This window comes from Harpia harpyja, chromosome 1, assembly GCF_026419915.1.
Source record: "Harpia harpyja isolate bHarHar1 chromosome 1, bHarHar1 primary haplotype, whole genome shotgun sequence".
NCBI classification, from domain to species: Eukaryota; Metazoa; Chordata; class Aves; order Accipitriformes; family Accipitridae; genus Harpia; species Harpia harpyja.
The window spans coordinates 65,144,289-65,162,823 of NC_068940.1; the positions used below are offsets into that span (position 1 = coordinate 65,144,289).

Consider the following 18,535-nt stretch of genomic DNA (forward strand, 5'->3'; position numbering starts at 1 on the left):
TATAGACTTGAGTATTTTACACAAACTACTATAAAAATAAGATATCTATTAACAGAAGTCATAGAATCATAGAGTATCTCAAGTTGAAAGGACCCATAAGGATCATCGAGTCCAAATCCCTGCTCCTCGCAGGACTACCTAAAACTAAACTGTATGACCAAGAGCATTGTCCAGACTCTCCTTGAACTCTGACAGGCTTGGTGCCACAACCACTTCCTTGGGGAGCCTGTTCCAGTGACTGACCACCCTCTCAGTGAAGAACTTTTTCCTAATGTCCTACCTGAACTTCCCCTAGCACAGCTTCATTCCATTTCCTCGTGTCCTATTGCTGTAAATGTAATTGCCGAAATGTAAAGGATGCTTAAAGATTGCAGGCAAATATGCTAGTACTTTCAACATGTAACATAGGAATGCCACAGAAATGCATGAGAGACTAACAGCAGGAAAATCATTAACATTCTGTTTTTCCTGATTTATTCAGGGCTACTTATTTTTCTGCTGTGCTGGAATTCCCTAAAGAGTAGTTGTTCTGTAGAATCTGAAGTTATTTTTCTACATTTTCTAAAATTTTATTTTAGACGAGACCTAAGAGAATATTCTTCATAGCCCCATGGGATGACAGTGTAGTATAAGGTGTTCTTCTCTACGCTGTGTCACCAGCAACTTGATTTTTCGCTATGCTTTTGAATCCTATTACCTGCTGTGATGCATAATTATGTTTGGTTCCCCTGTCACCATTACATTACTTCTTTTCCAGACAAGGTTCTACTCCAAACAACTTACTATTTTTCCTTCTCTTTCAGAAAATGGACAGACCATGCTTTGGCCTTGGCTGTCAAAAACATGTCTTTATTTCCATGTTTTCTAAAGTATGCTCTGCTCAATGCCATTCAGAGCTTTCAGAACTTAAGCTTTTTTTTTTTTTTTTTTTTCTTCTCACACTCTCTCCAAATAGCCTAACAGTCTGGTTTCGATAGCTGTCCAGTACTGAATGATTCGTTTGCCTAGCAGACATGCATCATTAGGTTTTGCCTCAAACTCTCCAAACAGCTTAAGCAAGCTAGAAGGACAAATCAGTCTCCCAAGCTGCACTGCAAGTCACTTATCAGTGTCCACCACAATCTGGTTTTATTCCACCACGCAGAATTTGGTTTGCAGCCCTAAGAGCAACATCCTATGAGCCATTCTTGCCTAAAACTGTTTTGAGCCTTGCTCTACTTCCTCTCTTTTATGCACAGTGAAACATTTCAGAAGCAACTGCAAATTTTCCAGCAGAAACTCAGTACATCCTGTAGCTTTCCTGGGATCCCCTTCTTAGAAAGTGTTCACAGAAAAGCTTTAGAAAAAAGTACTAGAAGTAATGAATATCTGTATCTTGTCTGCTTTAGCAACATATAGGGCCATACACCTATTTTTAAACTTTCTTAGCTTATTTTAAAAGCTTTTCATTTAGATTGAGTTTTTCAGTTTCTAAGATGGGAAGTTGTAATGATACAGCATGTGTGGGTCTTTCAAAGTGGAAACAGAATGACGGTATTTCTAGCAGGAAACAAATCGCCTTCCCTTCTGCCCATAATAAGTTTCTAGCTCTTCTAATAGAAATGTGAAAAAAAAGAACTCCAAAGGCTCAAAAGTCTTCAGAAGGCACATCAGAACACCACAAACTTAATTTATGAATTTGCAAATTTTTAAAGATATTTCTTCATTTTAGGGCCAAATTTCTTCATGATTTCTGACCAAGTTGGCTTGACAGTATCAGCTCCATATGTTGTAAGGCTGCAAGGTGAATTCTGTTGTGGAACAAAGAATTCCACAGCTGCTTTGCAACAACATGTGTGCTATTGCTAAACGCACTATTAAATGCAGAATAAACAGCTAGATAGCATATAGTGTAATAATGCAATCTCCTACCTCATTGTGGAGCACACTTTATAGAGAAAACATTCTGAAATTTTTTTTTTTCTTTTCTGTTTTGGGGGGATTTATGTGCATTGTCTTTCTTTCCCATCTTGCCCGTTGCTGTGCCCCCTGAAATTCCAGGAATATATGATGGGAAACCAAACTTCAGGTGAGGCATTGACATGAGAATTGTAGTAGAACGAATAAACTGTATAAAGGGTTACAAATGATTCAAGCCGCTTGATTGGGTGATGAGAGAAACATGAATTCTTTAGAAACTGAGATAGCTTCATGAGAAAAATGTCATGCTTTTTTTTTTCTTTCTTTTTCATTATAATAGTAATTACTATCTCAATACCACTCATTTCATGGGGATTAATGACCAGCTGAGGATAATGACCCTCAGCTTTATCTTGAATAATCAGCTCGTGCTCATTTATCACTAATCTCCTGGAATTACTCAGCACTCCAATTGTATTACTTATTTGTACAGAAATTTGGTAAACATGAATTAAAAAAACCCTGTAATGTTTCAAAATTATTCTATTCACATCCATTGTACCACTCTTTCTTTTTTCTCTTTCTGATTTAATATTATACTGCACAAGAGGCAAGCTCCTTGTTTGTGAACCTATTTGTGAATAGGACAATGAATACTGGTTTCAAACTTTCATCATGCTTTTTTATCTTGAAGTAGATATGTAATACCCAAATTGATGCAGAAATCTATTTTTAATAAATTGCATTAAGAGACTTAATCCAAGCAGAAACTCAGTTATATGAAAAAAAGATTTGTTATAAATAAACAAAAATAGCAATGGTCAGAGACAGGAGTTGTGTTCAGCTGAGTGCTGTAGCTCTGTCATGGTTTAACCCCAGTAGACCGCTCAGCACCACGCAGCTGCTCACTCACTCCCCTGCAGCGGGGTGGGGGAGAGAATCAGAAGGGTAAAAGTGAGAAAGCTCATGGCTTGAGATAAAGGCAGTTTAATAGGTAAGGCAAAAGCTGTGCATGAAGCAAAGCAAAATAAGAAATTAATTTGCTACTTCCCATTAGCAAGCTGATGCTTAGCTGTTTCCGGGAAAGCAGGCGTTCATCAAGCCTAACAGTTACTTGGAAAGGCAAATGCCATAACTCCGAACATGCTCTACCCGCCCCCCGCTTCCTTATTCTTTCCCCCAACTTTATATGCTGAGCATGACATCATATGATCTGGAATATCCCTGTGGTCAGTTGGGTCAGCTGTCCCAGCTGTGTCCCCTCCCAACTTCTTGTGCCCCCCCCAGCCTCCTCACTGGTAAGGTGGGGTGAGAAGCAGAAAAGGCCTTGGCTCTGTGTAAGCGCTGCTCAGCGGTAAGGAAAACACCCCTGTGTTATCAACACTGTTTTCAGCACAAATCCAAAACATAGCCCCATACTAGCTACTGTGAAGACGTTTAACTCTATCCCAGCCAAAACCAGTACAACCTCATATGATCAGAGTCTGTTTATGAGAGAAATGTTGTTTCAACATTAGTTTTGTAGGAAAAAAAATGCAAGTAAGAATAGGAGGAAACAGTTTTCATAATCAAATGCATATATTGATATGTTGTCACTTGTAATTTTCATAACTTTGTTCAATGCAATCTTTTCCATTGTTATTGAAGTTTTAGAATTAGAGAACCAACCATTCGTGTAGTTAGAAAGAGCTATTTCATGAAGAGGAAAACTGTCAAGTCTGGCTCTAATGATAGCTATACATTTTTAACTACTCAAAGAATAGCTCAAGGTATTATTCACAGAAAGATAATATAGCTCAGGAATGACAGCAAATTCTGAATTTTGCCTGTTTGAAGCAGCCCTCATTTGTATTGGGTCGATGGTCCATGGGTATATCATTCAAAAATAGAAATGCATTAATGGAGCTTTTTCTATCTGCAAATTCTTACCATGTTATATCTATGTATTCTTCAACATCAATGCACCTCTTTAACTGTATTACATGACTAACAGATTCAAATTTGTATTTAGCTTAGTTAATGTTTTTTAATATTCTGGAACATACCAAACTAGCCAGATTTTTTGACTTAATGATATCTAGGTGATTTAAGACACTCTGCTACTTTTTATTCTGTTCTGGCACCACTTCCTGCTAATGTTGCCTGGCATTTTCTGTTAATTGTTTTCATCTTCCAAATGTTTGTCCACGTTGATTCTTGCTTCTTATGTCTTACACATACAAAAGAAGATTGTTTTGGCCAGCAATGTTGATCAGAGTCATCCCAGCATTCTGTTGATTTCTATTTCCACCCAAGGAGGTAAAAAAAGTCTGCCAAAGCTCAGCAGTACCTTTTTTTTTTTTTTATTCTGAACATCCGTGGCTGCAAGAGTCTTTGAGCTACCCATCTGCAGTTCTGACGGCTATCAGTTGAGGGTCTGCGTAGCACTGTAAGTATGCTGCCCTATTCCCATGGTCCAGCATTCACTACATCTTTTGAGTTAGCTGTCCTTCCACTAAGAGGCAGTATTGGCCTACCTTTCCCAAGTCACAGATTCTACAGAAAAAAGTAGAAGCAACATGAAAACATGGGGTAACAATTGATCCTAGCTTCAATTTCATCCAGCTCCTAGGGTAAGGCAGTGACTAATCCTTGTCACATTCATGAATATAGAGTGTTCCAATGACAATGAAACATTCTGGCCAAGAGGTGGTTTAAAAGACACTGGCTGGATAGAGTTCACCACTGCACATGGTAATAGTCACACTGCACCTTTTCACACTTGCTAGAGACATAATTTTTATCAAGTTGTTACAGCCGCACCAATATTGGCCATACTCAGAAGATATGTGGGCCAGACTTCCTGTTAATGGTACAGTGGAGCTCTAGAAATAATGAATTATAAACTAGGGAAAATGTATGCTTTGGATCCTAGGATATTAGCAGCTGTGCATGTCAAAATCAGACAGCCAGGTGTGAAAAACTTACTGCTAACTAGATTTTTAGAGAATTGCAGGAATGTTCTGGTCACTTCAGGGATTGCCAGTAATCTAATGACACAGAAAAAGGATTTGCATTTTTCTGATATTACAATACCATAACAAAACACTTTTCCCACTTCAATAGTAAGTCAGTCTTTTTTATTTTAGGCTTTTTTTTCATGTGAATTAGAATGATAGGAACTGTAGCAGAAACTGTTTATTGTTCTAGCGGTTAGTCAGCATCAACACTACCAGATTTGGCTAGTATCAGGGCTGCTAGGTATAAAAGACTTAGATGTAGAACCTGGCTGTAATTCATGACATTGCATTGTGCAGAACAGAGGAGTGATCCAGGGATCCATCTGGTGCAAGTACCAAAATAATCTGATCGTGTGGTAGGACTGTCATTGATGCAGAACCTCTCCCCTCACTCAGCTGAAGATTATCTTTAGCAGTGAGATATGTGGAAAGGTGCACTTCACCTCTTGTTGGAAAAAATGAAGGAGCATCTGGCCTGAATTTTGGCTGACTGGTAGGTACTGAGTCATTGATGCAGTTCAGTGTTGAATACACAAAATGAAGTGGTCTCCTGACAGTGGAAATGCTTGAAGTCCACACTGTCTGTAGAAAAAGTGCATGTTTATGAAGCTGTCTGTCAGCATTTGGACTGTGGGAATGAATTTTTTCGACACTACGCAGATGGCTCTGATCCCTTGCAGAGATCATATGCCCTGAGCTCTCAGACATCCTTACACGAGCTTCCCATCTTGGAGTAGAAGCATCTGTTGTCATCGACTTGTTTGGCTGAGATAAGATGGGTTTGCTCTTGCACTCCTGAAGCAGGTCTTTCTACCACTTTGAGGAAAAGATTTACTTTGAGAATGACTTCTGTGTGTCTGAGATGTCTGCTTGGCAGAGTTCTTGTATAGAGCATAGATAAAGTCTATCAAATAACATCAAATAAGAAGACACTTTCCTACTCAAGGTGGTTCAGAAAGCTTACTGTAGTCTGGAATCATTCCTGTGCTAGCAGACTTGTATCTTATCCAGCTGCTGTGTACTAAACACTTTGAGTTGAAGTAAAGAGGAATTTTTCTTTTTTTTGTTTGAGACTTTAATGGTTTGGTTCAGCTAGGGCAGTTTAGCTGAGAATAACATAATACCTTTCCATGTGTCCTGGGTTCAGCTGGGATAGAGTTAATTTTTACAGGAACCTGGGAGGTGGGGGGGCATAGCCGGGGCAGCCGACCTGAACTAGCCAAGGAGCTATTCCATACCATGTGACATCATGCTCAGTATATAAATGGGGAGCGGGCCGGGGGGAGGGCTCTCGACTTTCGGTGGCGGAGTGTCGGGTTCTGGGTGGTGAGCAGTTGCACTGTGCATCACTCTTTTTGTATATTCTTTCATTAGTACCGTTGTTGTTGTTGTAACCTTTTTTTGTGTTGTCCCAGTAAACTGCCCTTGTCTCAACCCTCGAGGTTCCAGGTTTTTTTTCTTTTCTCTCCTCTGTCTCCTCCCTATCCCACCGGAGGGGGGCGGGAGGAGTGAGCGAGCGGCTGCGTGGTCCTTTGTTACCGGCTGGGCTGAAACCACGACACCATGTCACAACAAGATGCTGTTGAAAGGAGTTTTGGGAACTCTTAGGCTAAGCGAAAGACAGTCTGAAAGTTTTTGAAGAAATGAAAGACAAGATTGGCCTCAGTGTTCAGAAATCAGGGCCATACAAAGATAAATTCTTTTTAATTGTCTCAAGACATCCTTCATGACTGCGGCTAGGGGAGGAATTGCACATTGTTACATAGGTAGCTGTGTTGATATAGCCATGCAAGATACAACAAAAGCTATTCTAGGTTGTCAGTGTAGTACTAACAGGCGCAGCATTCCTCTAAATAGTGTAGTTGTGGACCTTGTCCTTGAAGACTGCCTTTTTGCTAGCAGAAATTCTGTTTACCGATAAGGGAAAGACAGGTCTTCATGCTTCTGACATGGTACTCCATAAAGATAATTCTTAGGCCTCACCAAAGTATCAGCCCCAGTTTTGAAAGTTAATTTGAAACCTTTTACTTAAGACCAATCATCTGAAAATTATGTAAAAAGAAGGAATAACTGTTTGTCTTACTGGGATTTTTTATCTGTAAAACATCTTGATCTCCTGAGTTTTCCATGTTTCCATGGAGTTCTGTAGCTCTAGAAATCTGTGCCATGGAAGGAGCTGAAGGATTTTAGCCTTTACAGCACTGGATGAAGGCATTGAAAAGATGAAGTTTTGCCCTACGTTGCTTGCGCATATTAAAAAAAAAAGCTAGTGATGTTTTCTTTATTAACTTGTGTGATAGAGCAAGGATTTAAAATTTGCCAAGAAAGTACCTTTTTTGTTACGTATATGACTTTCACCCTTCTCTTAGAAATTGTGCCAATGTAACCAAGTTACAATTTTGAAAAATCACAGTAGATATATGCTTAACAGTAGCCTTAATAGAGCACTGAAGTATTGTCAGATCAAGTCTAGACATCAGAACAGAAAGTGAGTCTGTCTGATCATCTTAAGATAATGCCTTGGCAAAGGACTGATAAGTAGCAACTGATGAGAGAGAGGCTAGGAAGTGAGCAGTAGATACACACATCTAATACAGAGCCAAGAACAGCAGGAGACAGAATGTAGGAATCCTGGAAAGGAGACTGGTATGGGGAGAAGGAAGAACCACCTGTAGCTGGGACTGACCAGGTAAAGAGAGTGGTTTGCAGTGAGGGCAGATGGTAGAAAGCGTAGGCACACAGAACAGGAATCAAGCTCAAAAGCTCAGACAGAAGGGGATCCTCTGACAGCTGGAGCACTCGAGTGCACACTATTCTTTTTTATATTGTGAGAAAAGTCTGTATGTCATTATCATCTGGTGCTGGTCCTCAGAAGGATAGCTACCCATATCTGCTACAAGCTATTTATTAACTTAAATAGCAGAGCCTGTGCAGTGCAGATAATGGTTTCAATGAACCGAGTTGGTGATATCACATAATGAAATTCCTAGAGAGGGGTTAGTTTATGATGTAAAAATCAGGAAATAACATACACAAAGCTTTACATTAAATATTCTTAACTATATTGCAGGGGTTGTGATTCAAGAAAGACATAGAAAGCACTCTTAATATGAATCATGGTAAATATTTTAGTTGTGTGACTACAGCCAACATGGCTTCGCCAAGGGCAAATCATGCCTGACTAATCTAGTGGCTTTCTGTGATTGAGTGACTGCATCGGTGGACAAAGGAAGTACTCTGGATGTCATCTACCTGGACTTCTGTAAAGCCTTTGATACAGTCCTGACAACATTCTTACCTCTAAATTGGAGAGTTATGGGTTTGATGGATGGACTGTTAGATGGATAAGAAATTGGGTGGGTGGCCACATCCAAAGAGTTATAGTCCATGGCTCAATGTCCAAGTGGAAACCAGTAACGAGTGGTGTCCCTCACGGGTCTGTACTGAGACCAACACTACTTAATATCTTCATCAGTGACATAGTGGGATTGAGCGCACCCTCAGCAAGTTTGCAGATATCACCAAGCTGAGTGATGCAGTTGATTCCTGTGAGGGAAGAGATGCCATCCAGCGGGACCTTGACAGGCCTGAGGACTGGGCCCATGTGAACATCATGAAGTTCAACAAGACCAAGTGTAAGGTCCTGCACCTGGGTCAGAACAATCCCCAGTATCAATACAGACTGGGGGATGAAGGGATTGAGAGCAGCCCTGCAGAGAAGGACTAGGTGATACTGGTGGATGAAAAATTGGACATGAGCCAGCAATGTCCAATGTCCAGGCCAGCATTTGCAGCCCAGAAAGCCAATTGTATCCTGGGCTGCATAAAAAGAAGCATGGCCAGTAGGTCAAGGAAGGTGATTCTCCCCCTCTACTCCACTCTCATGAGACCTCACCAGGAGTACTGCATGCAGCTCTGGGGTTCCACAAATTACAGGAAAGACATGGACTTATTCGATTGGGTCCAGAGGAGGGTCACAAAAAGTGATCAGAGGGCTGGAACATCTCTGTTATGAAGAAAGACTTAGAAGGTTGGGGTTGTTCAGCCTGGAGAAGAGAAGGCTCCAGGGAGACCTTATTGCAGCCTTTCAATACTTAAAGAGGGCTTATAAGAAAGATGGAGAGAGATTTTTTTACCAGGTCCTGTAGTGACAGTGTAAGGGGCAACGTTTTTAAACTTAAAGAGGGTAGATTTATATTGGACATAAGGACAAAGGTTTTTACGATGAGAGTGATGAGACACTGGAACGGGTTGCCTAGTGAAGTTGTGGATGCCCCATCATTGGAAGTGTTCAAGGTCAGGTTGGATGGGGTTTTGAGCAACCTGATGTAGTGAAAGATGTCCCTGCCTGTGGCAGGAGGGTTGGACTAGCTGATCTTTACATGTCCTTTCCAACCCAAACCATTCTATGATTCTATTTTTTGCACAGGTACAGGATTATGTTATCCACATAGGGGGCTGAATGAAAGTTTGCTGTCAGCCTTCAGTCTATGTGGGTTTTTTTCTTATGTACACTTGACTTTACAACTTCAATAACAATATTTCAGCTTAGGGATTTCTGTCTACATGTGTTGAAGTGTGTGTGCAAAACTATAAATTATTTTTCATAGTTCTCCTTTCCCTATTACTGGAATACTTCCATATCTTTCCCTACTTCAATAATCAAAATAACACTCTGCTTCCTGAGGGACCACGTGTATAGAGGAATGAGGAATGTTTAAAAGGGCTTTGGATATCTGGGTTATACATATTGTATATAAGTAGTCAGGGAAAATTTCAGAAGAGGTCTTACTCTTGGAATGGAGACTGGTGGAGTTTTGAGACAAAAAAGAAACACCTGTTTTACTTCCTCACAGCACTGATTATGAGAAGTCTTTACATCATATTTTCATAGAATAACTGTAACAATATAATATAACTTGATTATGAGGCAATTTTCACCTATATAAAGCTGACAGAAGCAGCTCCATCACTTTCTGTGCTAATTTTCTATGTAGCAGGCTAAAGAGAAATTAGAAAAGGAGAAAGAAGTGGTGTTAAAGACTTTCTTTCAGCTAGCTCTCCATAGTACTGAAGTCTCTGGGGATGTTACATTAGCAACATAAGTTAAAGCTGGCCCACAAATACATTATGTTGCATTCAGGCCTCATTGATTAGCTGTGGGAGACCTTTGTACCATGCTGCTCTAATTCTATTTGTGTGCAGTGCAGACCAGTCCATAAATTTTGAGTCAGAGGATCATTAGACGAGCTAATTCCCTGTGTGTAGCATAAATGGTAGAATTTCACCCAGAGATTTCTGCATCAAACTCTGTTGTAAACCCTGAACTAAAACATTTCTTTTGATAGACCTCTGAGGTTCCTTGGCTTCTACATCATGCTTGTACATCAGCTTTCTGCTGATATTGCAAAGATTGATACCATATGTGGTGACTCTGAATAGTGGGGAATTCTTACTTCCAACACTAACTACCAATTTCCTCCCCACCCCAGGTATCTCTACTATCCGAGGGGAACAAAGAACTATCCAGCAAAAGAAGACAACTTGTAATCCTGAACAAAGCTTTCAGAATTGTTCCTAATGAAGTCAACCTGCCTGTACTTCAGCTGAGGCTGTCTGATTACCAAGGGGGCAAGTTTTGCTCGTTAAGTAGCATCCAGATGGAATACCAATGTGGAACAGCTTCAAGACACCTCATGTGATATTTCAGGATGATACTGTTAACTTTAGCTTTGTTTACAGCATAAGCACTTTACAAGGAACATTGGGAAAGATGCTTCCAGGTTCATATGTTAGAGGAAAACACAATTCCCAACAGTACATATCTTCTATATTTATAAATGTTTTTTAAAGAATTGTTGCATAGTCAGGTTTTCTGGAATGATAGTTCAAAGCCTGTAATCTTATTTATATCCATGTATGTCTTCTGTGGGAAGAAAAAGAGCTTTGTGATATGACCAGACAGAAAATATATGTAGGTTCACTGTACCAGAATTAGAAACAGATTAAACACCATCAGTATGATTTTAATATTTAGAAGGAATTTCTCTACTTACATTTGGATAGTAGCAAATGCTAATGGTGGTATAACATGTTAATAGTCATTATTTGCAACTGGTGTACCTTCTGAAATTACTGTTATTTCAAAACCAGCTGTTTTTACTGCTATTTCAAAAAGTCTGCATATTATATGTCTATCTTTAGGCGCACATTGTATAGATCGCTGTATATAAAATGTCATGTACATTTATATACATTTATATACACATTAATTTACTGTTTAACAGACAAAGTAAATTAAATACATGGTTTGCTGCTAATCAAGTCTGTAGCACTTAAAAGCACTTTCAGAATTTCAATATTTATTCACTCTGAATTAAATGTAGGTAAGTATGTCTCACTGCAGTAGCAGAGAAGCTATTTTTTGTCTACAGTTTAGTAAGGAATACTTGTTAAGTACAAAAGCTTTTTTCCACAGTTGATAGTGTGGCAATCATAGAATCATAGAATCATTTTGGTTGGAAAAGACCTTCAAGATCATCAAGTCCAACCATTAACCATGCCCCCTAAACCATGCCCTGGAGTACCCTGTCCACTCGCTTTTTGAATACCTCCAGGGATGGTGACTCAACCACTTCCCTGGGCAGCCCATTCCAATGTTTGACAACCCTCTCAGTAAAAAAATTTTTCCTAATATCTAACCTAAATCTCCCTTGCCTCAACTTGAGGCCATTTCCTCTTGTCCTATCTCCAGACACCTGACAGAAGAGACCAACACCCACCTCACTACAACCCCCTTTCAGGTAGTTGTAGAGAGCGATCAGGTCTCCCCTCAGCCTCCTCTTTTCTAGACTGAACAACCCCAGATCCCTCAGCCACTCCTCATAAGACTTGTGCTCAAGGCCCCTCACCAACTTGGTTGCCCTTCTCTGGACATGATCTAGCAGCTCAATGTCTTTCCTGTAGTGAGGGGCCCAAAACTGAACACAGTACTCGAGGTGCGGCCTCACCAGTGCCGAGTACAGGGGAACAACCGCCTCCCTGTTCCTGCTGGCCACACTGTTCCTGATACAGGCTAGGATGCGATTGGCCTTCTTGGCCACCTGGGCACACTGCTGGCTCATATTCAGCCGGCTGTCAACCAGCACGCCCAGGTCTTTCTCTGCCGGGCAGCTTTCCAGCCACTCTTCCCCAAGCCTGTAGCGCTGCATGGGGTTGCCGTGACCGAAGTGCAGGACCCGGCACTTGGCCTTATTAAACTTCATGCGACTGGCCTCAGCCCATCGATCCAGCCTGTCCAGATCCCTCTGTAGAGCCTCCCTACCCTCAAGCAGATCGACCCTGCCTCCCAACTTGGTGTCGTCTGCAAACTTGCTGAGGGTGCACTCAATCCCCTCATCCAAATCATCAATAAAGATATTAAACAGAACAGGGCCCAACACCGAGCCCTGGGGAACACCAATCATAACTGTTGAAAATAACCAGAATGCACCTGGTGACGTAGCTCTACTATTTCTGTTGAAAATTATTAACATTACGGTCATCGCATGATTAGTCATAAGTAATTTGATACAGATGTATGTTGTGTACTCTTCATAGGCTGGCAAAGGTTTGTTTGGTTTTTTTCCCAGTGGTTTGTTTGTAACTATAAATAGCTAACTGGCATTAATTTCCTAACAATTCAAGTGTATTATTTCACCTATAATGTGTGACTTCAACATCCTGAACTGTGAAGCAGTGAAAAAGGGCCCAATGGGCAATGTAAAAAATAGTAATAATAAAAAAAAAAATTCTATCCTCTTTTCACATATACATAATGGAGAAAGTCATCAGGGGCTATCTTTGCATCTATACAATGGTACAGTAGTGATAGCAAAGGTCTGTTAAGGGTCAAGACACATATTTCTTAACGTACCACCAGCAGGTAGCTACAGTTTTCACCATGAGTCACCATAGAAGATGCATTTTCTGCAATGTTACCACTAAAAATCAGTTCCTATTTTAGTTCACAGTTCTAGTTTTGCTTTGCTAGAATGGAGAAAGGGAACGCAGTGTGGTTAAATCTGGTGGATTATAAAGTAAATCCATGCTATATATGGCTGCCAATGGAACTGATTATACTGATATTTTATCTAAAAAGACTTCATTTAAATTCAACCTTGATATGTTTGTTCTACTCAAATTGCATATGAATTCTCATAATCATTTTCCATTAAAATAGTGTAAAACCAATCTACACTTAAAGTAACCTCCTTTAATATCTTTTTGCAGAAATGTCTTATAATTTTAAATTGTCAGAGTGCATTGAATGCCTTAGAAATAATTTGGACCTTATTTCAAGCATGTTTTGAAGTATCATTTATTTTGTCTGGATTTTTGTGATAGGGTAGCGTTCATTCATACTTGATGGCCTTATTTTTGTTGAGAAATAGAGTATAATTAATTACTCTTACTGTGTTTCTCTTAATGTATTTTTAGTGCTGTTAACTTTGAAGCAAATTTTGTGCTTGTTTTTGTGACTGTGAAAAGTGGAATAGTAGTTGGTGGCCACCAGAGGAGAGCAGACTTCCCTCCAGTAACTACAAGGCAAGAGGTGGAACGGTGGCATGTACAGCTGCAACCACCAAGGCAAATCAAAGCAGGAAATCGGTGGTCTTTTCTGTTTTTTTTCTAGTGTTCATTAGGATTTTTTTTTTCCTCTCTGGCTGCAACTGAACTGACATGCTGACTGTTGTAGGAAAGAGCTGATACATTTTACATATAGTGCAACTAACTGCCACAGAAGATTAATTATCTAAGTTGTGAAGTAATTTATGGCATGTCCTGGTATGGACTGGGACAGAGTTAATTTTCTTTTTAGTAGCTGGTACAGTGTTATGTTTTGGGTTCAGTATGATGTTTTCAGTTGTTGCTTCTGATGCCCAGCCAGCAAGAAGGCTGGAGGGGCACAAGAAGTTGGGAGGGGACACAGCCAGGGCAGCTGACCCAAACTGGCCAAAGGGGTATTCCATACCATTTGACGTCATGCCCAGTATATAAACTGGGGGGATTTGGGCAGGGACGGATCGCTGCTCAGGAACTAACTGGGCATTGGTCGGCAAGTGGTGAGCAATTGCATTGTGCATCACTTGTTTTGTATATTCCAATCCTTTTTTTATTATTATTATCATTTTATTATTGTTATTATCATTATTAGTTTCTTCCTTTTTATTAAACTGTTCTTATCTCAGCGAAGAGTTTTACCTTTTTTTTTTTTCCGATTCTCTCCCCAATTCCACTGGGTGGGGGAAGGGAGTGAGTGGCTGCGTGGTGCTTAGTTGCTGGCTGGGGTTAAACCATGACAGTCCTTTTTGGCGCTCAGTGTGGGACTTTTTCCCCCACCCAGTGGGATGGGGGAGAGAATCAGAAGGGGAAAAAAACAAAACAAAACAAAAACTTGTGGTATAAGCATTACTTAGCAACAACTAAAATAATCAGTGTGTTATCAACATTCTTCTCATACTAAATCCAAAACATAACACTATACCAACTACTAGAAAGAAAATTAACTCTATCCCAGCGGAAACCGGGACAGGCATTAGTACATAGATGCTCTCCACTGAGATTAGCATCCAGTGTGTTTCCTACTGTTTGAAAAGTAACAAGAGCCAGATCTGCCATGAATAATTTCTGTATGGCTAAATTCTGTATAGACAATATAGATAAAGCATATTTAGGGAAACACAGAAACCAAAAATAAGTTGCTCAATATCATTCAGCAAATCATCAGCAATCTTGAGAATGAAACCTACATCTCCTGAGTTACAGTCCAGTGCATAACTGGTATCCTTCAAGGTGCATATCTTTTTTTCTTGTATGCTTGTAATCTTTAATGTAACCTGTGCAAAAATCAGAGAAACAGGCATAGCTGTACTTATTATTTAGCTAATTGAAAAAGATTCTGCAAAGTGTGGTACTAAGAATGTTGAAACACTATACCGAACTACAGCTAACTTTTGATTATTTGTGAATTAATCTAAACTGTGACTTAGGTAGGCCTTTCCTTTGGTTTGCTTGGCTGCAGTGGAGTACCTGAGATTATGTAGTATTCTACCTTCTATTATTCATAGTCGCACCTACTTTCTGTAGTCATCTGATCACAAGTACTTTCTCAGGAGAGTGCACTGTGTATATATCCTGTATCCTGATTTACATATGTTTTGCTCTATCTGAATCATTTCCCAGTCTCCTGTCATATCCCTGCATAATCAAATGTTGACATTGGATCAAATAATTAGTTTTATTCCATAAAGGAATTCCTGTTTACAGTTACAGAATAATGTATTTAAAGACTATTTCTTACAGTCATTGTAACTTGTAGAATTACTGCCTGATTATTCATATTTCATATCAAGAAATTTGACAGCTAGTTCATGAACTTACAGAATTATGTTAATTAAAGAAGAAAGGCCACCACATTCCTTGCTAAAAAAAAGGAAGCTTCTAGCATTGACTTCCCCAAACTGAATAATATACACAATTCTAGCATGTATGAATTCTGTCCTGCTTTTAGGAAGAACTGGCAATTCCGAATGACTGCATTTCAGGAGATGTGAAAAAAGGAAACCACCTGAGAATGTTTGATTTTGACTGTATGAATTCACTATGCATTCGAATTTAAAAACTTCTTAACTGAAAGTTTCATCATTCAATTTGTCTAGATAGACAACAGCAATTGGAAAGAAAAGTCTTCTAATTAATTTTGTTTCTTGACTTGCAGGAAGCTAAGTCATATGAATGCTTTGTTCAACTGTTCTCAACAGGAAATGGTGAGAATCACAATGAGAAAACAAGTCCTTTTAAAATATTTGACATTTGAGTCCTCAAATTTCCTACCAAACTAAAAACTTACATCTATTAAGGTTTTGCTTCCATAATTGAACTAATTGTCCACTGTTGTATTTTGACCTATGTTTGTAATTTCCACCAATCAGGACATGTTCCCTGACTTAAGCTGTAACTGGACTTACTCAATTTTGCTCAATATTTAGACTCACCATAGCTTCAGTACTGTCTTTTGTCTGCCTCTATCTCCATTGGTGCAATGTAAGCAAATATAGATGGTGTTGGGAGATAGCCTCAGCAATGGAATCAGTAGTCTGCTACATTCAAAATCTTGTTTACAGAAAAAGAGGAAGCGCACATTATTATATATGTATATATGTGTGTGAATATATATAATATATATCCATGATTTTTAAAAATTCACTTAGTTGAAATCTTAGCAGTCTAATTCAAGAATCATTATTAGTCTACATCTGTTGCAGAAAAAGAAAGAATAATAATGCAGTTAGAATTGCTTTACAAACACTTCTTAGCTTCTCCCCATTTTGGGGGGTTATGCTTGCCCTTTCACTACTCCTCTGTGTCCCAAGGTCAGTGGTTTTGTTCTGGTGGGGGTGTTACCGTGAGTTGTCAGCATCTAGAGTCCTGTGCAAGGAGAAATAGGATGTTCATGTTGATGGTTCCTTCTTTCTCACTCTAGGATCCACCACTTGGGGTCATTTTTATACATTTACTAACACATTTTTACACCTTTGCCATTTCTTCATTGGTCTGCAGCTCCATGATACATCTGGATTTATAATGTATGGTACATTTAACATGTACTGGATACTGCTGCTTTGTTCTCTTAGCTACCTCTAAACCCAGTTTTGTCCAGGTTTGCATTTTGTTACTGATCATGGCTGAGTTGTTTATAGTCACGAGTGCCAAGTCTGTGCCGCATCTCTTATCATTCTATACCTGTACTCCTCTATACCACATCCTGTGTCTCTACTTCTTAAGGCCTCTGCTATAGGACCAGAATATATGTCTCTTCATACTACATCATTATGTTAGAGTTGTAAGTATCTCATTCTACACAGAGTAACTGTGTTTTACTGCTATCTATATAAAACTATGGTTGTACAAAGATAAACAGAAGTAAAACAAATTAGAGGTACGCAACTGCTCAGTTAGAGGAATTGCAAACACAGCTGCACCAAGTAAAGACATATTCAGACAGAGCACGGCTGACAAGCCTCAGGCCTGAAGCCTTGCAAATTCAGTATGAAGCTAATGGCCTGTTGTTAGCAACAGTCCTGCTGTATCACAGAGCTACACGATTACCGCTTTCAGAACTTTTAAAAATGCACTGACTCTTGCTTCTGTAGCTTGTGTGCTGCTCTTAATGCACTCAAAAGGTACAAATAATTAACACAGTGGCAATATTCCCATGTGTCTGAAACGAAGGAAGGCCTTGTTGCTGAAGTGTGGTCACTACTGTCTGGCTGATGTGTGATCAGCAGTATTCGTTTGAAGAGAGATAATGTTTCAGAGCCTGCCAAAATGGTGAATTGCAGTTGCTCTGTGTGTGTGACCACATGGCTGAACAAGTGGTCAGATAGCTGTCTTTCAGAGCAGCAAACAGTGCCACAGTAGGATAAAAAGGAAAAGATGAAAACAGGAGATCCACCTCACAAGACACAAAATTAGTCTCTTTGCCAAAGATGTGGTCTGAATACTTGGGACTCTCTGCCTGTGCATCTGGTGCAGCCTACGCTGCACTGCTGACGGATGGGAAGAGAGCACTGGCTTTGTGAACAGAGCAGAACATGCCCATAAACTGTGGTGGTCCAGCAGTCTGTGGGTATCTTGGATCCTTGATAGCAGCGCTCCATGAGGAATAGTTTGACTATTACTGATTCTAGCTGCTGAAAAGATCAGGTTGACTATGAGGATATACTACTGCAGCGTGGTAGGTCAGATAATTTGCTCTGTGAGCCTACTTAGGTTTTCTCATCTTTCTACCTGGTCCTCGGGCAACATAGGCATGGAGTTGTCCCATAGACTACCTTCCTGAGTTCCACTGTACCACCACTCCAAGGAAACCAGTTGAGTCATGACTGTGGTCATGGGGTGGGTTGTGTGGCAGTACACTTCCCCCCGCCCCCCCATCCCGCCAGCAGGAAACAAAACTTCTCCAGGAAGGGAGAAGGAGAAGGAAACCCTGGAGGCTGCAGGTTGAAATTTGAACTGGCCAATCGAGATGTGCCAGGTACACCGAGGTGACCCTCCTGGCCAATAGGATTAAATGACCACAGGTCAGATTCGACGGGTACAAACGGGGTCCCGCCGGAGGACACGTTGGCAGTCCTCTTCGGAGCAGCGGGTCTGCAGTTGGGGACTCCCCCTCGGGTCGGGGCACCGCCCAAGGTAACTCCTCGAGGGAGAGAGCCCTCAGCTTTTAGGTGAGTGATACGCACGTTTTGAGCCATCACTTTAAATCTTGGGGATTCTTAAGTCGGCCGTGTAGTATTAATTCTCTTTACATCATTGAGCCTGTGGTTTTATTAAATGTTACCGGACTTCTAACTAACTTTTGCTGAAGAATAAATCTGAGTTTTAACACCTGTTGGATTTGGTTATGTGTGCATCCGTAACAGTTCCTTCCACAGCGTAATATGTGTATGTTCTACAAATACATACATAAAATCATTGAAACAATAAATACAGCCATTGAAATTGTTTATTGACTTCATTTAGAAGGGGTTTTAAAAATTTGTTTTAATTAGCAGTATCTGGAATCAAAGGTTTACATTTCTTTAGCTTGATCG

The 18,535-nt window shown here is 40.0% G+C and overlaps 1 protein-coding gene across 6 annotated transcripts in view; it reads left to right on the plus strand.

The window, feature by feature from the left end:
* NEK10 (NIMA related kinase 10) overlaps nucleotides 1-10,928 on the plus strand; it is a 119,517-nt gene extending 108,589 nt beyond the window's left edge. For all 6 annotated transcript variants that reach the window (XM_052797737.1, XM_052797701.1, XM_052797729.1 and 3 more), the window contains one exon: nucleotides 10,391-10,928. In XM_052797737.1, the coding sequence (XP_052653697.1) occupies nucleotides 10,391-10,448 (58 nt within the window). In that variant the 3' untranslated portion in view covers nucleotides 10,449-10,928. The remainder of the gene's footprint in view (nucleotides 1-10,390) is intronic.
* The last annotated feature ends 7,607 nt before the right edge of the window (nucleotides 10,929-18,535 follow it).